Source organism: Oncorhynchus nerka, linkage group LG23 (genome assembly GCF_034236695.1).
Source record: "Oncorhynchus nerka isolate Pitt River linkage group LG23, Oner_Uvic_2.0, whole genome shotgun sequence".
NCBI lineage: Eukaryota > Metazoa > Chordata > Actinopteri > Salmoniformes > Salmonidae > Oncorhynchus > Oncorhynchus nerka.
The window spans coordinates 31,459,837-31,481,685 of NC_088418.1; the positions used below are offsets into that span (position 1 = coordinate 31,459,837).

General features: G+C 43.3%; 2 protein-coding genes across 2 annotated transcripts in view; one reads left to right on the forward strand and one right to left on the reverse strand.

Moving 5' to 3' along the window:
- Positions 1 to 1,493, forward strand: part of sult1st6 (sulfotransferase family 1, cytosolic sulfotransferase 6) — a 31,279-nt gene extending 29,786 nt beyond the window's left edge. Inside the window, exon 7 of the mRNA XM_029629727.2 lies at positions 653 to 1,493. Coding sequence (XP_029485587.1) covers positions 653 to 765 — 113 coding nt within the window. The 3' untranslated portion in view covers positions 766 to 1,493. The remainder of the gene's footprint in view (positions 1 to 652) is intronic.
- On the reverse strand, positions 1,249 to 16,380 carry atp2a1l (ATPase sarcoplasmic/endoplasmic reticulum Ca2+ transporting 1, like). Its single transcript, XM_029629723.2, has 21 exons — positions 16,106 to 16,380; positions 13,680 to 13,697; positions 13,028 to 13,110; positions 11,209 to 11,313; positions 10,557 to 10,695; positions 9,783 to 9,863; positions 9,429 to 9,514; positions 8,734 to 9,031; positions 8,259 to 8,425; positions 7,876 to 7,964; positions 7,570 to 7,672; positions 6,783 to 7,031; positions 6,318 to 6,536; positions 5,880 to 5,991; positions 5,092 to 5,318; positions 4,661 to 4,881; positions 4,147 to 4,349; positions 3,641 to 3,860; positions 3,303 to 3,420; positions 2,991 to 3,108; positions 1,249 to 1,565 (listed from the first exon to the last, which is right to left on the reverse strand). Exons 1-21 carry the CDS (start codon positions 16,221 to 16,223, stop codon positions 1,558 to 1,560), a joined length of 2,982 nt encoding a protein of 993 aa, XP_029485583.1. The 5' UTR covers positions 16,224 to 16,380; the 3' UTR covers positions 1,249 to 1,557.
- Positions 16,381 to 21,849: the final 5,469 nt, after the last annotated feature.

Sequence of the window (21,849 nt, forward strand, 5' to 3'; positions counted from 1 at the left end):
AGGGAGGTCTATAGCAAGCGGCAACAGTGAGAGACTTGTTTCTGGAAAGGTGAATTTTTAGAAGTAATTTTTAGAAGTATATGTACTATTCACTGGTATTTGTCCTTCAACTGTCCAATAACCTCTTCATACACTGCACAAAAGAGTGATCTGTTATTGGCTCCTTATCTTTGGTGTACCAAAGGCCCAACCAGGCTGAATTCCAGTCTGTTTAGGCTCTAAAGTTCTTATCACTCCCCTATCTTAGACACATAGGCTGTGAGAACTGGTTAGAACCTGCTTTTGTTTGTATAATGCTTTAAGGGAGTAAAGTACCCCTTATCTCCCCCTATCTCCCTTATCTCTCATGTAAGCTATTCTTTGTGTAGGTAAAGTATATATATTACTGTGTCATTTGTACATTTTTAAGTTACTCTCCGGTTTCATCTGGAGGATAAGCTTCCCTGCAATTGCTTGAATAAACTCTTATTGCTGATAAATCATTTCTGCCTGATTCTTGGAACAAGATTTTCTCAACACGTATATTGACTATTTCAGTATATGTTGGTACATGAACTATTTCAGTGTATTGACTATTTCAGGATATTTAGTATTTCAGTATCTGAGTGTTGTTGGAATGACTCAATCTCAATCTCTTCTTGTTTTCTTTCAGGTGTAGTAGGTGATTGGACCAATCATTTCTCCCCTGCCCAGACACAACTGTTTGATGAAGACTACAAAAGAAAAATGAAGGATGCTGACATCCCTTTCCGGACTCACATCTAGTGGGATTTTCCTCTCTGTATTTCCAACACAATGCAACTGGGCAGACTTTTACTATATGAGGTCGGAATCACTAACAGTTGAACGTTTTCCAATGTTGTGGGATTTGTGAGAAGCCAAACACCCATTATTGCTTAGATGTAGACCATTTATTTGAATGTTTGTCCGCTTATGCAGATGTACTGTTGAGAGTGAATCATTGATTTTATGTCTTGAAAATCAGCCATTTGTTTAAAAAATTCATCATTTGTATTGATCACTTTGTTCATTCATGGTAAAGATATAATACCTTAAGTGTTGTGAGTGAGCTTGTCCTTTGTTTGATGTTATGGACAACCTTCAGCACAGTACTTCTCTCCTACATTGGACTGATGTAGAGCACATGGGGGCAAAGACCCGGATAAAGTAATGAGTAGTAGTGAAATGTAACACAAGTTGGATTGTGGTGGAGAAACGGAACAAAAAAAACAACAACAGTCAAGGGTATCCAAGTTTAACAAAAAATCTCTTTTTAATACATTATTTCTATGAATAAAATCTTAAATATTTGAATATTGTTTTGGTGGAGTAAAACCCCAATCCAATTGAATCTCTTTCCATATACAGAGGTTGTTTTATGTGCATTTTTAAAATTGTTTTTTTTTTTTTCTCGTTGACTTTCCTGTTCTGTCCCCTCTGTTCTATTGGTTGACTCACAAGAGCTCCTCATTCATTGGTTGTGAACGTCATCGTTTTCAATCTTCTCCTCCTTGTCCTCCCTTTCTACACCTCTCTAATTCCTCTTCTTCTAGATTTCTATTTTTCTAGAGGGAAAGAAAACAAGCAGTAAATCAGAGGGAAAGAGCTAACTGCAATGTTAGTTTTAAATGAAAGCTGGTGAAATTAGCAGCAGAGATATGTAATATGTAATGAAACTATAATTACCATGTTATTTCAACCATAGTAGTATTATCACAATAGCTATAATACTACAATAGCTAATTACTAGCCTTTCTTGTCATTCTTTTTTCTATAAAGATTTCTATGCAATATTAATAGTATAGGATCTGAACGTTCACTATGTAAATATTACAATATGGTTATTTACTGCAGAGGTAAAGTATACTGAGCAAAAATATATCACACTTTTATCGAATAATCGCTCATATTACAAATGTTTATGGCAACAACAGTTACTGCGTCAAACATCTACCCACTCAGACTCAGACACCCACGCCAATGCCGAAGCATCTAGACAACTCACAACAGCAGCAACAACAGGACATGATTCATGATATCCTGGTTTGTGCTGTATAACTAACTTCTATGTCACAACCGTACAAGTTGGCTACACAGCACAAACAGATCTGGGACAAATCTCCAAAGCCTACTGATACATCACTGATACGAATTATACGTATAACAGTGGAAAACAACATCCATAAACCAGACCCGCACAGATACAATACAGAAGTAGCATGTCCACACACATTTGAGCATATAGGCTAGAGATCCCCGGGAAGACTGAAAACGACAAGAACGCAACTTGGGCAGGTTGTAAAACACAGGTTCGCTTTGCACATGTACACCCACTCTCCTGACATAAACACAATGACATACACACAAAGAGAGAACCGCTAGTGATGCAGTTGGTGGGATACCTTGCTGTGGTTACAGGCTAATGGTGGGTGATAGGCAGGATTAGTCTGTAAAAAGATGATTCAACGTGTTATTGAGGAATGAAAGGATGGAGTTATATGACTAAATAAAAGAGAATGAGAGCGAGTATGAAGATAGGAAGAAGGAAGACAGGGAGTTAGAAAAAGGAGTTTCGAGAAAAATAATGAATACAGGGAGTTAGAGAAAGAGAGAGCAGAGTATAGAGATAAAGAAGAAATAAAGGCAGTGAGAGTCGATGATAAAATGATTGAAACAATTGAGAGAGACATTTAGAAGAGGTTAAACAAGCATTAACATTATGATACAAATGGTCTTAACCAGATGGCAGGATTATTCATTTCATACCAAATAAAAGATAACCAGAGTGAATGAAAGAAGGAATTCATTTAAGATTTTTATCAAAGCTGTTATTCAAATGGAGAACAAGGAATGTTATACAGTAGAACTGCTAGGGTATAACTGTTATACAAAGTACTTTAGAAGCAGAATTGCTTGCAAATACAAGGATAGAATACCATTCATTTGGTTACAATGGTAAAGGTGTGTGTGTGTGTTAGAGGCACACTTACTCTCCAGGTAGTTACGGGCGACAAACTTCAACACCTCGTCAATCAGGATGACAGGGAAAGAGAGTTTCAGGACAATCAACCATTGCTCCACGTTCAAGTGAGTCAACTTGAAGACCATCTGGGCGGGAGAAGGGAAGAGAAGAAACACAGGGTTATTAGGGAAGAACAACTGACAAACTACTGGCAGAAAATACTCAGTAGTGTCTTCTGAGCAATATAAATGTATTTATTAAGCATAAAAGCATATGATGGGACCATTTCCACAGTGACAGAGGACTGTGATAAGACCATTTCCACAGCGACAGTACTTACGGGCAGGGGGTCGACGTAGATGATCATGAAGTGGAGGGACATGGAGAGAGCCATGGCTCCAACCAGCCACAAGTTACTCCATGGGGGCATGCGCACCAGAGACTGGTTCTCAGACAAGCTGTAAGGGAGGGGGGTTAAAGGAGACAATTTAACATCACATGATTAGAGTGTGTGTGTGTGTGTGTGTACGCGAGTGCATGCCTCTTGCGTATGCTTGTGTGTCTGTGCTCTTGCATCTGTATATGCGTGTGTGTGTGTGTGTGTGTGTGTCTGTGCTCTTGCATCTGTATGTGTATGAGTGTGTGTCTGTGCCTGTGCGTGTGCATTCTGCGTCTGACCTGTTGAGGGCGTTGGACATCTCAATGGTGACCAACACGGACAGAGCCATCGTCATAGGGGGAGAGGCCTCGAACACCTTGCATGTAATGCCGACGAAGTCTTCGTTGTCGTCGTGGCACTGCATGAAGTGGGACAGCTGGTGGAAGGTGACTCCGGGGCCGGTAGAATCGTACATGAACCACCAGACGGCAGCTGCGACAGTGGCGGCACCGACATATCCTGGTGCAGACCAAAAAGACTTACCGTCAGACACAGACTCAGGTGGTGAACACCTTGGTGGTGTTAAACCAGCCCTTACAGGACCGTACTAATGCAAAGCAGACAGGGGATATGTCCTAAATGGCCCCCTATTCCCTTCATAGTGCACTACTTTTGACCAGGGCCCATATTCCCTATATAGTACAAACCTTATTGGCCCAGGACAAAAATAGTGCGCTATGAAGGGAATAGGTTGCCCTTTGGGACATAAACAGATAGTGCCCCTGTCCTATTCTTCCACACTTACCTCCAATGACCATATATCTGAAGAACAGCCAGCCGGAGATCAGGGGCTCCTTGGCGGAACGGGGGCGGCGGCCCATGATGTCCAGGTCGGGGGGGTTGAAGCCCAGGGCGGTGGCAGGGAGACCGTCAGTCACCAGGTTGACCCACAGCAGCTGGACGGGGATAAGAGCCTCGGGCAGACCCAGGGCAGCAGTTAGGAAGATACTGAATGAGTGAAGGGAAGAAAAGGTGGATTGATTGATTTAGGTTTTACAAGTGGTTACAAGTTAAAAAAGTACAAATCCCAGAGATGAAAGCAGACTACAGTTGAAGGGATGGGGAGGACAAGGAGGAGAGAAGTTAGGTCCCTAAGCTAATGCCTAGGCTTTAGCTTGATGGGCTAACACAATCTCTGAGAGCCCGGGTTCAAACGTCACCAGACGACCTAATACCTAGGTTTTAGCTCGATGGGCTAAGACAGTATCAGAGAGCCCAGGGTTCGAACCCAGTCCGTCCCGTATGGACAGGACACTCACCAGACGACCTCACCAACATTGGAGGAGATGAGGTAGCGGATGAACTGCTTCATGTTGTTGTAGATGGCGCGGCCCTCCTCGACGGCGGACACGATGGAAGAGAAGTTGTCGTCAGCCAGGACCATCTCAGAGGCAGACTTGGCAACGGCAGTGCCAGAGCCCATGGCGATGCCGATCTCGGCCTTCTTTAGGGCGGGGGCATCGTTCACACCATCACCGGTCTGGTTTAAGGGGAGGGAGAGAGAGAGGGTCAGTTGAAGTGGTGCATGTTCAAGTCAGTCATTCAAAGATCACTGGAGGAGTACTGGATCACATCCAGTGCACTAACAGTTACGTTACAGGAATTTGGGGTAAACTTTGGATTCACTTGAACTACTATCAAGTATATATAGTATATTGCATGTGTATCTACACATATGTCTAGGCCTCACCATGGCGGTAATCTCGTCTTGGCCCTGCAGGAACCCAACGATCTTGGACTTGTGGGAGGGCTCCACACGGGCGTAGCAGCTAGCCTTTCTGACAGCATCGCTTTGCATTTCAAATGAGGGCAGGTCGTCGAACTCACGGCCAGTGAAGGCCTTTCCAGTCACATCCTCGTCCTCTGTGAAGATGCCAATACGACGGCAGATGGCCACTGCGGTTCCCTTGTTGTCACCTGAGGGAGTCGAAGGGTGACATTAGCCAATCAGATGAAGGATAAAGAGATGTACTGTACAGTAATAATGACCAGGGGTGGAATCGAAGGGGAACTGCGTTTTCAACGTGAAACTCATTTTGACATTTTAGTTGGTGAATTTACAGTTGTTGTTTTTTACAGTAATTTTACAGGAATAAAATGTTTCTCTCCAATTCAACCCCAGGTAATATGTGACTGGGAATTAGCAACAAACAAAACATGCTAATATAACGTGGAATACGTGGAATACAGTCTATGTAAACAGAGATATTAACACAATAGACACGTGATAGCACAGACACAACAAAAACCATTGTGGATGCAACACCACTTTCAACACAGACAAGTATAATATTTACTTAAGAACGGAGGCGACACAAACTAGATCAAAGTCACAGGAGATTGTAATATTTACTTAGAAACAGACAACACAATCTAGATCAAACTCATAGATAAAGGAAACATATACACAGTCACTTTGTAAAGGAGGATGGTCTGTATTGGGAATGGGTGCTAGAGAGGAGGTAGTGGTACACTAACCAGTGATCATGATGACGCGGATTCCAGCAGCTTTGCACAACAGAATGGCGGGCGTAACCTCTTTACGTGGGGGATCCAGCATACCAACGCAGCCAACGAAGGTCAGGTCAGTCTGGGGACGAGAGGAGTGAGGGAGAAAGGTGAAGATGAGTCAAAACCAACTTGGATATATCTGGCTAGACATCCATCCAAAAAAAGGTGTCCATCCACGTATCTGTCCATGTATCCATCCATCCTCTCATGTATCCATCCATCCTCTCATATATCCATCCATCCTCTCATATATCCATCCATCCTCTCAATCCATCCTCTCATATATCCATCCATCCTCTCATATATCCATCCATCCTCTCATGTATCCATCCATCCTCTCATATATCCATCCATCCTCTCATATATCCATCCATCTATCTACAGAGAGAAATATTTTTTTCTCACCTCGTAATCAATGAACTTGGTGGCATCCTCAAGCTTCATCTCCTCGACTTTCAGGGGGGTGTCACGGGTGGCAAGGGCCAGGCAACGCAGGGTATCGCGGCCGCAACCCCATTCCTTGATCACAGCCAAAATCTTCTCCTTGACGGCACTAGTCAGGGGAATGCGGGTGGTGCCAACGCGAACATAGGCACATCTGTCAATCACACCCTCGGGGGCACCCTATTTGAGTGAGGAGGAAACAGAGAGAGGTTGGGTTTTCACAAAGGGACCAAATCAAACTCCTTCCATTCCTGCTTTGAAAATGCAGTTGTCACTAGAACTGTTGAGAGACTATAATTTAGTGGCTAATAAACTACTTGCAATGGAACAATAAGGCATAAGCCCATGTTCAACGCACTGGAGGAAGAGGACTAGAAGAAGAGAGCTTGAAAGTGGAGAGAGAGAGAGAGAGAGAGAGGAGCTGACCTTCACAAACATCTTAGCTCCACCATCGCCCTTGGAGGGGGTGCAGTACACAGACATGGACTTCCTGTCGCGGGAGAACTCCAGGGTGAATTCCTTCTTCATCAGCTGCTTGATCACAGCACAACAGGCATTGGCTCTATCAGGCTTGGAGAGGCCTGTAACTTTGGAGTTGAACACGTTCATCTTTTCAACCAGGCAGCACATGGCAGTCTCGGTGGCCTCGCCCACTTTCTCATAGATCTTCTTGGCCTGGAGGGAAGGGAGATAAATAGAGATAAAGTGTCACAGAAAAGAAGTTAAGAAGAGGCTGAAGGTGGAATCTACAGCAACGGGACACCTTCGTAATCATAAAACATGTTACTTGATGTTTGTTAGCCACGACGGCAGGGAGTACATTTCAGTTGCCAAGCGGAAAAGGTTGTGGTTTGAATACCCGAGCTGACAAGGTGACAAATGTGCCCTTGAGAAAGGCACTTAACCCTAATTTGCTCCAGGGGCGCAGCAGTTCTACGGCTGACCCTGTAAAACAACACATTTCACTGCACCTATCCGCTGTATGTGACGACTAAACAACAAAGTTCAAAGCTTTGTCACAATGACTTTGTCAGAGCATAAATATGTGTTAGCCATGTCGTTTTATCTGTGTTTAATGGACTACAGAAGAAAATGAGCGACATAGCGAGAACTTGATGGGAAAACTGAACTATTGACGGACGGAATGAATGAACGGTGCGCTGTCCCTGCCTACTAATGTGATAAATGAATAACAAATCAATCAATTCATTACATCGTTGTAGTCCAGAGAGGAGTCATTGCACAGGGCGCTGATGGTTGCCAGCTCAACAAGGCCATCGTAGGATCCGCAGGGGGTCTTAGCACCTCCCTGGGAGCTAAGAGAGGGAAGAGATAGAGAGGTGGAAGAAAAAGGGAGAGAGAGATTGACAGAGGGAAAGAAGGAAGATATAGGGAGAATAGAGAAAGAGGGAATAAAGAGAAGATGCGTTCACATAGCGGTCATATGAGGCTCGGTAGCTTGAATGGTACCTATGTTCGTAAAGTTAACGCTGGTTGCCACAGAAACGGGACTACTTACACCTCTCCCTCGGGGGTGTACTTGGAGCCGGAGATGTCGAACATGTCCAGGTTGACATGGTCGCCGTCGACATTCTTGATGATGAACATCTAGAGAGGAAGAAACAAAGGGAAGTTGTGAAATGACTGTTCAGTTTGTGTATGTGTGTATGTGTGTATGTGCGCGATTCTGACAAGTGTCTGAATGTGCCCAAATTGGTCACATAGGGAACAATGTGCTGCCCAATGTCCCAGTGAAATGTGTGTCTGTGTACAAATGTGTCTGTATGTTTCTACTAAGACAACCATGGCAAGCCACATTAAATCGGTTCGGAGCCCGGATTTGGCCCGTGGGCTGCCAGTTGCAGACCCGTTATAGGGTACTATGTTCTGTGCTGCACCCACCTTGGTCACACACATCTGGTTGGTGGTCAGGGTTCCGGTCTTGTCAGAGCAGATGACTGAGGTGCAACCCAGGGTCTCCACAGAGGGCAGAGAGCGGACAATGGCGTTCTTCTTGGCCATACGGCGGGTACCGAGAGCCAGGCAGGTAGTGATGACAGCGGGCAAACCTGGTAGAGAGATGATAGTCGAAACCGTGAGTAAATCAAATAGTAGTGATATAGTGAGAATAACATAGTGTGCATTTAGTCACAATGGAATATCACATACAACGAGGATTGTGTGAACCGCACATACCTGAACAACCACACACATGTGCACACACAAGTACACACACAGACACACATACACGGACACGCACATACACACCACAACCCATCTCTCCCCCAAAGACACACATTCATGCCCCCTTCCCCTCCCCATGACATCTCTCTTTCCCCTATCCATCCCTCCCTCCCTCCATCCCTCTCTCCCTCACCCTCAGGTATGGCGGCCACAGCCAGGGCAATGGCGATCTTGAAGTAGTAGACGGCACCACGGATCCAGGAACCTCCATGGACGGGATCGTTGAAGTGGCCAATGTTGATCGCCCACACGGCAACACAGATCAGGGAGATGACCTTGGACAGCTGCTCGCCGAACTCGTCCAGCTTGGCCTGCAGGGGGGTCTTCTCTTGCTCGGTGGCGACCATCTGGTCGCGGATCTTGCCAATCTCGGTGGAGACTCCGGTAGCCACAACCACGCCAATGGCCCTGCCGGCAGCGACGTTGGTGCCCTGTGGTTGGTAGAGGTGGAAGTGGTGGATAGACAGTGAGAAAATAATGTAGAATTTAGTATACAACGTAAAAACATTTTTTTATATGGTTATACACTATTTCACACTGTACACCCTGTTACAAACTGTTATACACTACTGTAGGCCTTCTGTTCATCTAGGAACCAAGAGGATTAAGAAAAGTTTACTAGTCATGAAAAGAGAACGCTAGAGGGTGTGTTACGAAAGAGCGAGAAAGACCGAGGGCCAGAGTGAGGGATAGAGGTGTAGAAAAAGGATGGAGGCAGGTAGGGACAGGTGAATAAAGAAAAGAAGGATGTAGCGACACAGTGGTGGAGGGGAGAACAGAATAGAGAGATAGAGGTGTGGAGGGAAGGAGGGGTGGAGGGATACTTGCAGAGAAAAGCATGTTCTTCTTGTCCTGGTTGACGGCTCTGGGGTCGGGGACGGATTCAGTATGCTTAATCACACTGACGGACTCACCTGAGGGGGACCCACAGACAATGGTCAACGAGAGGACACATAACAAGAAAACAGTATGCAAGACAATGCCTTATACAGGTCTAAAAAGCACCCTTCCTCACATTTCTTATAGGACTATAATGTAAATAGGTCTTTAGACCTTATTGTGTTCTTTATCCGTAATGATTTTTAATCATGTAACTGTGTATTGTTGTTTTAGTTTCTGCATAGTTGAAACAACATGTTATCTATTATATGGTAGGGAGTTGTAGTGTGTAAGGATCCTCACCAGTAAGAATGGACTGGTCAATGCGGAGGGTGGTGGAACGGATGGCAACAATCCTGATGTCAGCGGGGACTTTGTCACCGACTGGGGAAGGGGAGGGGGAGATAAGTATGCATGCTTAACCTCAACTGACACATTATACACCAACCAATCAAAATAAGCTGTAGGAATGCCATAGAAATGACTGGCTTGAAGGGCAACAGGTGTACTATGATAAATGAACACCAGTGGGTAATGGGAGAGATGGGAGAGAGAGAGGGCAAGAAGGGGAGAAGAGGTGTGGCAGGTGGTAGGGGGGTATTTATACCCAAGATTTTGTTTTCCTTCCCTCAGCATGATTTCACAGCCGTTTGCCCCCTCCCTCCTTCCCTCCCTCCCTCTCGCTGCCTTATATGGGTAAGAGGCCTCCCCATCTCCCCTCCATCCTGCTCTTGAAAATCCTTTCAAACATACACTCTGTGAGTCCCTAACTTTCTTTCTCAACAGTTTACACAATAAAGAGCCACTTAACACCTAAAGTGGTAAAAAAGGAAGGAAAACATTTGATTGGGTAAGCGATAATAAAATGCATGTATTTGTTAGGGGGACACATACAATTAAAACATTGACACATTGAGTCATCAACAGTCAGATGAATTGTCCCATCATGCTTTAGCTTGAGCTAATTTGCAGCATGAGTCTATAGTCTAGAGTCCCTAGTCTCTAGGTCTTTAAAACGGTGTACAAGAAATTGCAGAATAAAAATATAGGTAATTAAGAGAAAGATGGGTCTCTCACCGGACACCTCCACAATATCACCAGGAACCATCACATTGGCCTTGATCTTCTGCACGCTCCTTCTGTCAGTACGGAAGACTTTGCCCATCTCAGGCTCGTATTCCTTCAGAGCTTCGATGGCGTCCTCAGCATTGCGCTCCTGTGGCAGACAACCAGACACGCGTGCAACTACAGTCAATACAAACACCCCTTTCAATGTTAAGGAAATAGACCATGGTAAAACTAACAGAGCCACAGTCAATTTATTTTAATTTTATCTTTATTTAACTAGGCAAGTCAGTTAAGAACAAATTCTTATTTTCAATGACGGCCTAGGAACAGTGGGTTAACTGCCTGTTCAGGGGCAGAACGACAGATTTGTACCTTGTCAGCTTGGGGATTTGAACTTGCAACCTTCTTGTTACGAGTCCAACGCTCAAACCACTAGGCTACCCTGCAGGTGGCTGTCTGTTTGTCTGTTATTACTCAAAACATGCCCGGCTGTCATTCTCACTGGTGTCCAAAAGTAATTCTGTTTCAATTGAGCAAACTGATCTTTCTCAGTAACCCTAACCCACGTGCACTATGTCACCAACCCACATGCTATAGGTCATCAAATCTGCGGGTATGTATCATTGCTCAACATGTACGTGTGTATGTCAACACGACTGACCTGCCACACTCCAACAACAGCGTTAGCGATAAGGATGAGGAGGATGACGAAGGGCTCAACAAAGGCAGTGACGGTCTCCTCACCTTCCTCAAACCAAGCCAGCACCTGAGCACAAACAGGTGGACAACAGAGGAAAATGGTTAGCATTTGGTGTCAGCATTTGCATCACAGCATACAGTCACGCTGTCTGCAGGAGAAACCGTGTTTGATCACAGTCAAATCAATGTTAAATCAATGCAATTATTATCTGATACAGTGGTTTTGTGTAAAACATCCAAATAAATTCCTAGTAACATTTGTGGCATGGCAATAAAGTTGTCTGATTCTGAATCTGCCGCAAAGCAAGGAATGTCTATGGGCTATTTGATAGTCTGTGGTTGTCTGTAGGTTTCTGTTGATTTATATATGGTTTACACATGTTTATAATGATGTTATGGATTTTAGGACATGACAATTCTCCAGAGGGAAGCCCTTGGCTTGAGAAGCTGTGAGGATGTTTCAGATGATTGTGAATAAGCAGTGTTCAGAGGGCACTGCAGGGCACTATCAGGCATTTAGAAAATGATTTCATGTGTGTGTTCCATCACTGTTCTATTTGAGTCTGTTTACTGTCTGATACTCTTACACAGACTCAATGCTAGTGTACATGGGCACAACAACAGGTGGCAAAATTGTTACAGGTTTAGAAATGAACCTACTTAACTTGCATTTTGTTAATTCATTTATAAATGCTGTGTGCGAAAATGTTTGAATTGTGTAAATCGTATGTTTTATGCATTTTAAATTTCGCATTTGTGCATTTGCAATTTTGGAATAGTAAACTTATGTCCAAATATTTAAAGAATAGTCGCACACTCCATATAGGCTCTCAACACTTTAATGGGTAAACACCGAATCAGCTGGCTGTGTTCAAATGTTTTCTTAAATTGTGTTGATGTTGTTCAGCTGTTGTCTAAAGTGAAGCAACTGCTCCAGTTTGCAGTTTAATGCTCCAGTTTGCTGTATTTCACAATGACACAATCCCTGTACACTTGATCTCCATGTCCCATAACTCCATGCTCCTACAGTATCCACTTCAACCTTCTCTACCTCTTTCTGTGGAAGCCCATCGTTCCTTCCATCAGACCTGACCTTTTCCCGAAGGATACAGTTTCTCTTCCCTGGCTTGAGTCTTTCTTAAAATAAATCATTACCCCCTCGACCTCCCCTCTTACTCCTTGCACCCCCTGTCTCTCACCCACTCCTCAATATTTTCCTTCTAAGGCCATCCTGACAGCTGCCCAAAGGGGTGGAAAGCGTGTGGTAGGAATTAATACACCTCCAACCACCCCTCTCAAGATCAAATAGGGGGTGCTTATATTTGTCCTGTTCAATGTACCCCCACCCCAAGTTCTCCTGTTCAAAAATATATTTTAAGAGGGAAGGGGACTTGGAGTGCCAAGAGAAGGTACAAGTTGTTTGATAGGGCGACAAGACAGCAATGCCAAAGCAGTGATATGCAGGATCATCCTTCAGGCCAGTGGCTTGGGTTACAGGTGTAGGCCTACAACTTTAAGTGCCACTGTCACAGCTGTTTGATATCAATTACGGGTCTTAACAAAAAATTTGTAGATTAGGTATGAGGGTGTATGATGGGTGGTCCCCCCCCCCCTAAAAAAATAAGAAATAAGTATTTTCTTCTCACTCTGGGGTGGGAAGGGAATTAAACTTGATGTTAACATCTTGAAATCATTTCACAGGTGTTCTTGGCTACAATTACTATTATCGTGAGCAAAATAACCCTGATTAAATAATAAAAGCATAGCCTTTGTTTACTCACAAAAGAGATGCAGGCAGCCAGCAGCAGGATTCTGACCAACAGATCCTCAAACTGCTCCACAATCAGCTCCCAGGTGGTCTTACCTGAGAGAGAGAGAGAGAGAGAGAGAGAGAGAGAGAGAGAGAGAGAGAGAGAGAGAGAGAGAGAGAGAGAAATAGAAATAGAAAATAAGTATTATTAAATAATGTTCTGAGAATTTGTGTGTATTTGTTATTTTTGTCTGGTGTCTGGAGGCAAGATAAGCATTATGCCGAATGCTGTGTAAGCGAGATAATGTATGTAATGTTTTGCTTGATTTCCAACCCCAAATAAGTGATTATCATATAAAAAAGGGAAATGACCCATGTATTGAATGATTTGGAGTCATACACCTATAAATGTGGTTGCTCAGTTACCAGGATTATACAAGAGTGTGAGGATTATACAATAATGTGCAAGAAATTCCACAATCAAGTGATTGCTTGCATGTTTAAATTAACTCCTGATAAAGGTTGATCTTATTTTGGATTGAAGCCAGTAGTCATTTTTAAAATGATGTGAATCACATGTAAAAAAGTATTCATAATATTGATAAACGTTGGTACATTTCCACAATGTGCTTCTTATTTGTGAATTCGGATGAGTGACAGTTGATGTGGAAAAAAACACTTACCCTCCTCAGCTGGCAGTGCTGGGGTTGTCCAATCACGATGCAGGGAAGGGAAGGTGGGCAGAACCCAAAAAACAATATTAGGACAAAATAAATTGCATGATATTGTATGATATGTCAGACTTAGCTTAGTTCATCACCACTTGGACTGGGAAGATATATAATATAGTTAAACAATGATACATTATTTATTGGATCTGTTGTACACACAGACATTTTAAAGCACAGTTTGGTGAATGTCTATATACTTACTTTCAACCATTTTGGGTGAACCAAAAACAAAAATCTCACCTAGATAAACTGTACTTTAAAGTGTCTTAGTGTACAACAGATTCAATAAATAATGTATCAGTGTTTTAACTATTGCTTTGTATCAACAAGCCTTAAAATCTGGAAGAACACACTAATTCAACATAACATTTGGATTGCCCATAAACTAGCCATAAACCAGAAATGCATTGAAATGTAGCCCATGGAATTGTGGACAATTATCTGATAATAGCAATTACCATGTTGCTGATTGTAGTCTTTCCTGTAAGTGTATCGATACACTTGCTTATTCATCAAATACTTTTTTGCTACAAAAGCATGATCATTAACAAACTGTGGCCAGAAATGCAATTGTGACCAGCTTATGTAATGTTAAATTAACACAAAATGGTGTGGGCATTTCAGCGAGCTAATCGAAGCAGACTTCCATCTAACTTTGCTTGGTCTATCTAGTTCACACTGCATGCAATTGGTCAATGATCAGCAACTCAGTGATCATATTTCATATCATTCATCCCTGTTAGCCATCTAAGGACCTCCCCCTCTGCACTAGGACAAAAATTATGCTTTTAGAGTGCAATGTATAAAGTCAGAAAATCTCCTGTCTCAGCCACTCCCTGTCACCAATGGAATACCCCAAGGCTCAATCCTAGGCCCCACACTCTTCTCAATTTACATCAAAAACATAGCTCAGGCAGTAGGAAGCTCTCTTCCATTTATATGCAGATGAGACAGTCTTATACTCAGCTGGCCCCTCAGATTTGGTTTTAAATGCTCTACAACAAAGCTTTCTTAGTGTCAAACAAGCTTTCTCTAACCTTAGTTAAATCTAGACTTGGTTTCCTCTATTGTAATCGCTCCTCTTTCAGCCCAGCTGCCAAACTAACCCTGTTTCATCAGATGACCATCCTACCCATGCTAGATTACGGAGACATAATTTATAGATCGGCAGATAAGGGTGCTCTCGAGCGGCTAGATGTTCTTTACCATTCGGCCATCAGATTTGCCACCAATGCTCCTTATAGGACACATCACTGCAATCTATACTACTCAGTAAACTGGTCATCTCTGTATACCCGTCGCAAGACCCACTGCTTGATTCTTATTTATAAAACCCTTTTAGGCCTCACTCCCCCCTATCTGAGATATCTACTGGAGCCCTCATCCTCCACATACAACACCCGTTCTGCCAGTCACATTCTGTTAAAGGTCCCCAAAGCACACACATCCCCGGGTTGCTCCTCTTTTCAGTTCGCTGCAGCAAGTGACTGGAACGAGCTGCAACACACACTCAAACTGGACAGTTTTATCTCAATCTCTTCAATTATGGACACTCTTACTGACAGTTGTGGCTGATTTGTGTGATGTATTGTTGTCTCTACCTTCTGGCCCTTTGTGCTGCCCAATAATGTTTGTACCATGTTTTGTGCTGCTATCATGTTGTGTTGCTACCATGTTGTGTTGTCATGTGTTGATGCCTTGCTATGTTGTTGTCTTAGGTCTCTCGTTATGTAGTGTTGTGTTGCCTCTCTTGTTGTGATGTGTTTTTTGTCCTATATTTATGTTGTATTTAAATAATTTGTTTAATCCCAGGCCCACATCCCCACAGGAGGCCTTTTGCCTTTTGGTAGGCTGTCATAGTAAATAAGGAATTTGTTCTTAACTGACTTGCCTAGTTAAATAAAGGTTAAATAAAAATGTAATAAAATGCTCGCCCTGTATATTACCCATGAAGACTCTTGAGCCATCACCCGTCTCTCTGCCTCCCACTCCTCTTCCTTTCCTCTTTAAATAGCCCTTCAAAGCCCCCAAAAGTCTCTGCTTCTCAGTCTCTGCATGTCCATGTCTACCACCTGTGGCAACTAACCTAACCCTTTTCTAAAAAAAATAATCCAACACAGAACCTCACTGCCCGCTGCAAGTGTCCCTAATGAAGAAAAAAAAAAACTTCAAAGTGAGGAAAACTTGAGATGTCCTTAACAGATATGATCCTTCCTTCACATATTAAACATCACATCTACTGGTTGTAAATGCCTAACCCAGTGGTCTCTATGCTACAGGGCACACCTCCCGTACTTAGTCTATTCTACCGTCAGTTTCCATTTCTTTTCTATGTCCCCCTTTCTTCATGCACCCCTCCATCCCTCCGTGGGTCTCACCATTGGGGCCATACTTGGCCAGGTTCTTCTTGACTTGGTCTGGGGTGAGACCGGTTTCCATGTTCACCCCGAAGAAGGCCAGGCATTCTGCCGGCGTCTTCGTGTGCGCGTTCTCCATCCTTGCTACTGGCCGTGTCTAGGCGTGCTCTTTTGATTTTCGTTGTGTTGCTCCTTTTTCTTTTGTGTGTGGTGCTAGGACTTGTATTGGTCCCTTGATTTTGTTCGACCCCTCCACAAGCAGGAGTGCTGGACTGACAGAAAGGCGAATAAGCAAACACTGCTGCAGGGTTTTATATCAGCACGGCCACACTATTGGTGGGGACCTCAATTGTACACGCCTCTAAATTCCAGCATGAGAGATATGGGATGGTGAGGGTGGGGCTCGAGGTGGAGTAATAGGGAGGTAAGCTGGTAGACTTGGACAGGAATTGTGGACTTGGCCTGGGGGAGGAGGGGGAAGGGGGGGATACGGAGTTGAAAGGGGGGGGTGTACCATGGAATAAGAACTGTTTTTGGAACATGCATGGTCAGTGGAATAAGGATAGGGGAGAAGGTGAGAGAGTGAGACAGATCTTGCAGGGGGAGGAGGGGAAACATTGAGTGACGGCTCAACTGGTTTCTGCTGAGGAAGGGGGCCGAGACAGAGAAAGAGTGCGAGAGAGCGAGATGGATAGAGAGAGGTGGTGGAAGGTTAACTTAGTACAAGCATTAGCGGAGCGCAGTGACATCGAAGCCTAGGCAACCAGGGTGGTACATTGATGCATGGGGGTTCACATGGAACCGAACAGATAGTTCAAACCACAGTTATGCCACTTCTGTTGGGCAATGTTGGGGGGCATTTATCATCGTAATTATCTCACTGCACCTCTTTTCCTTTCATTAAACAAGTATCAAAAGACTTGTTGGACAGATGAGAGAGATCAAGCATACCATTTGAGGCCTGGGGGACCTGGGGAAGCATGGAGTAACACAGTGTGTTAGAATGTGAGAGCAAATGAGAAGAACAAAGGTAAAGAACAAAAGAAGGGGAGTGAGAGTGAATAGAAGGGCAGAGAAAAGGAGTGAGGGAATAAAAGAAGAAAGGCGTTAGAGTATGAGTTAAAGGAATGACTGGTGGGGCAGCAGGAGAGGAGAGCAGGTATATCTTACTATCGCTCAGTAGAGAGAACCCCGCCGTGGAGAGAGGGGAGGGGAAGGAGGGAAAGGCAGTTGGGAGATATGACGCAGATTAAGTAGATGTGTGACAGTTGATCCCCGAAATCGACACCCATGCAGCAACTGTACAATGTCTTCTTGTGGCAGAACCAGAGCATTGATTCGGTTAATGCCTGCCGACTGACGAGAAACAAATGAGAAGACCCAGGTAAAATGTATTTTAAAGAGAAAAGATAGTGGCATAGAATATTAAAGCTACCAAAAATGGACTTTGAAAGTCAAAGACATAAATCTCTAGGAATTAGGTCAGTGGTTAACTGGTGCATTACTTGGACTTTATGGAAGTATCATATGTCATTGGTCAAAGGGTCATTGATCATTTAGATTTATGCACTTTCAATCAGTTCTGTAATGTATCTCACTTCAAGTTTGAAATATAGTATGGTTGTTTTTCTTACTTCACTTGTAAGAGAAAACTGTGGCCAGTTTTATAGATAAAAAAAAGAAAGCCTAGTTGTATTTATTAACTCAGTTTGATGACGCCATGTAAGTCCAGATCTTTCTCTAAATCTAATACTCAATAAAAAACAGTTGTCTTCCCCACTGGTTTAATTTACCACTTGTGTAACAGCTCATTTTAAATGGGCACGTCCTGACCTAAAGGCTGTTACGGAGTTTCTTCTAGAGAGAAACAGAAGTTGTCATTTATCCGTGATGAATAACCTGACAAGTGGTCCTCTCGGGCACCACCTATGGTCATGGTTCATTGATTAAGGAGGAAACGACTCCATTTGCTCCCGTTTGCCTTACTCATGGGTCTGTGGTTAAGTCTCGGTCGAATGTAGTACAACGGGAGGGACATAGGAAAGGTATTTACACATTTCTTGAACAACCATTCGGTTTTAACAAAGAACCTTAAAGACGAAAAAGCAATGAATGTGGTACAATAAAGTGACATAGGAAATGTATTTACACATTTCTTGAACTCTCATTTGGTTTCAACGAACAATTTATGGATTTGTGGGTGACCATTTGCTTTAAACAATGCACCTACCATGACTCGAGGGTTCATTTTACATTTACATATGAGACATTTAGCAGACGCTCTTATCCAGAGCAACTTATAGGAGTAATTAGGGTTGAGCGCCTTGCTCAAGGGCACATCGACAAATACTGAGAAGCATTGTTCGATACTGAGAAGCAATGGGCTTTCCGGGCCTTGAGTTCAGATGCCCAGGCAGCTGCGGCTGACCTTATGACCTAGGTCTCCTCTCCCTGCAGATGGGCAAAGCAGCCCCATAAAATTAATTGTACAGTAGGTGAGTAGTGAAGGGCCACATACATATCCCGAATCCCAAATTAACCCTCAGGCCCTGCCCTCTAGGCAATTGTACATTTACATTTACATTTAAGTCATTTAGCAGACGCTCTTATCCAGAGCGACTTACAAATTGGTGCGTTCACCTTAAGACATCCAGTGGAACAGCCACTTTACAATAGTGCATCTAAATCTTTTAAGGGGGGTGATTTTTTAAATTTAATTAATTAATAATTAAAATAATAATAAATAAATAATAAATAAAATAATAAATTAATTAATTTAATTGTATTGATTTAAAAGGATTCAATAGATGTCTGCAGTATGGCAACTACACCTGGCCTATCAGAGGGCAAGATGGAGCTACCACCATATTGCTTACACCCATCTAATTAAATCACATCTACACAAGTGCCAAGGGGTTGATTTGGGAATAAGTGATAGATGAGCAAATTAAAACTTGATGCACTCTATGTATGCATGCTTACAGTAATTGAACACGGTCACAAACAAAATATTATAAGGCTTGATACATATGTTTTCTTTTAAACGCCATATCTGTGTTCTGAATAAAAATAGCCTTGACTTCAACTATTTCATAGGCATTACATTAGTGTACAGAACAAGTGGCAAGACACATACTCTTGATAACTTCAATGTGTACAGTACACATGTCAAACGTCCCGACCATACATGTATATCAACCAAATACAAATGATCGCTGTACAAGCATTTATTTTATTCTCAGCCTTGAATTAATTTTCCTTTGGTGTCCCCTGACATTTTTATGACATATTTTATGCTCCTTTTCCTCTGCCAATGTCTCTCAGCACCCCTCTTCTCTCCTTCATCCCCCCCCTCCTCCCCTCTTCAGCCAGGCTGGATCCTCTCAGCTGTTGTATGGCCTGCCTGACCTCTGAGATTTGGGGGCTGTGAAAAGGGTCGGCCTGTCAGTGTCTCCCTCAGGGTAGCGCAGTGACATTTAACTCAATATCCTCGCTCTCTCTCTCAACCTACCTCCCTCCCTCCCTCCCTCCCTCACTCTTGCTGATCTCTGTCTATGGGTGCAGTGTCAGTCAGTACCCTCTGTGCTGCCTGTGATAACTTGGGGTGGTGTAACCCAGGCACCCCGGGACACCCACAACACCCCTTCCTGCCACTCCAACAGCAGCGCTAACGTGCCACACCGTCATGCCAGCCTGAAAGATCGCCATGTGCTGCCTTAACCCCCACCCCCGGATCCTATATGCGTCCCGGTTCTGTGCGAGTGATAACTATCGCAGTGTTGCAGCTGTGTGGGTAGCTAACTTACGAAACATGAACGCAGCCTGTTCCTGCTGACTTGCACAGTTAAACTTCCAGTAACTCAAAATGTCAGAGCTATGGAGGCGCAAGTAACTCAGCTAACATATGGAATTGTTTTAAGATGGTCATACCATGTATCATTTAGCTATTTGATTTTGAATCTCACTCTCACTTAGGCATTTACTACTATAGCCCTTAGAAACACATTGAATAATACATTCATGAGTGGCAAAAAAGACAGTCCAAAAATGAATCATAAGGAATAAGGTTTTGAAATGTCTGTCCTACATCTAGGAAATATATGAAAGCACAGAAAAATTTAGCTTTTTTGGGGGGGGACACAACCCCTTATTTTTGTTGGCACAAAACTACCTCCATACTTCCAGTTTGTATGGGTTACCTTCAGAAGAGTCCCGTGACACTTGTGGGGGTCTTTGAGCAAAACTGAGAACACCATAGAGTGATCCTAATAGTTTGGACGCTGCAGACATTTTCAGGATGTCTGACAAACACCACTGTAGCTCAGCCACCTTCCACCGCAGATGCGGAAGGCCGACATAGGCGGATGCGGTAGAATGAGACGCAGCCAAAAACTGATATCTATAGCTTAAACTGAGGGGTGCGTCAATAGACTCTTAAGGATTTATAAACTAACACTGCCACCAACCACTAACGTCCGGCATTGAAATGGGCATGAAATATTTGAATGCTAATTGGGGAACATTAACTTTGTAATTTGGCTGAACTATCCCTTAAACTTTGAGATAACATGTACATTTGGTCTTTCTTCATAAACTCAATTATTCACTGGGTGTTCATCAAAGGTAGCTGTCTGCTTCATGGATCCTGTTTGTGAGATACCACCCAGTTCCCTTGGCCCAGTCACTGATAAGTTCATACAGTGACATAACTCAATATGTATTGAAAACCAATAGGGACAAAAAGCCTGTTTACAACATGTGCACAATTCCAAAATACTTCAGAGCCTATCCACAGAGAAAGGAATGTAAATAGCTTAAACTCTTGCCAAGTTCTGTAGTTAGCGTAACGTTAATTAGCTGTCGTACGACGCAAATGCCTTCTGTGCAGGCCTTAAGACCGATTTGTTCTGCAAATTCAGTGTTAGCAATGAAATAACATCGATAAAAACATGAAGGTTGCTGTGTTGAGGTATTGACAGCGCTGCGTTAACTAGTAGTACACGGTCAAGGCTATAGATAAAGTAGCTATAGCGTTGGCATTAGCGGGGTTACTTGTTACAGCATTAGATACAGTAAGAATAGAAGTGGCAGCTGAGTCTCTATGTAGTCAGAATGACTCACTGGATATAAATATCCCAGGTGACACCATGCAACTGGGCATAGCACCCAGTGTCATTTTATTTCGGGAATGCAGTTCCATAAGGTTTAGTTCGATAAGTCATACTTTTACGTATTAGTGGGGACCTTTAGATGTCGGGGGCCATTTTAGGACTTTTCCCTGCATCATGCTGGGGCCTTTACTTGTCGTAAAGGGCATTCAGCAGTACATGGTTGTTCACACCATTCCTTTCACTTAGGGATATCCCACGCACAAGACTCATGGGAGCCGACAGGAAAACGAGCCCTGTTGGATGGGAGCAAAAGAGGCCTCCTTGTTTCTGACATAGTGTCATTAGTTTTGCTAGCTTGTCAGATTTGAATAGGCATTAGCATTTGACTTTTCCATTCATAGCGCAATAAGTGTGGCAGCAATTGAGGTAACTACATGACAAAAAGTATGTGGACAACTGCTTGTCGAACATATTATTCCAAAATCATGGGAAATAATATGGAGTTCGTCCCCCTTTGGCTGCTATAACAGCCTCCACTTTTATTGGAAGGCTTACCACTAGATGTTGGAACATTGCTTCCCTTCAGCCACAAGAGCATTAGTGAGATCAGGCGCTGATGTTGGGCAATTAGGCCTGGCTCGCAGTCTGCTTCCA

Excerpts from the sequence above, each read along its gene's own strand:
- atp2a1l (XM_029629723.2), bottom strand. The coding sequence starts at position 16,223 with ATGGAGAACGCGCACACGAAGACGCCGGCAGAATGCCTGGCCTTCTTC. Across the intron at positions 10,696-11,208 it reads CTGTTGTTGGAGTGTGGCAG|GAGCGCAATGCTGAGGACGC; the intron begins GTCAGTCGTGTT and ends TGTCTGCCACAG. Across the intron at positions 3,421-3,640 it reads ATGTCCAACGCCCTCAACAG|CTTGTCTGAGAACCAGTCTC; the intron begins GTCAGACGCAGA and ends CCTCCCTTACAG.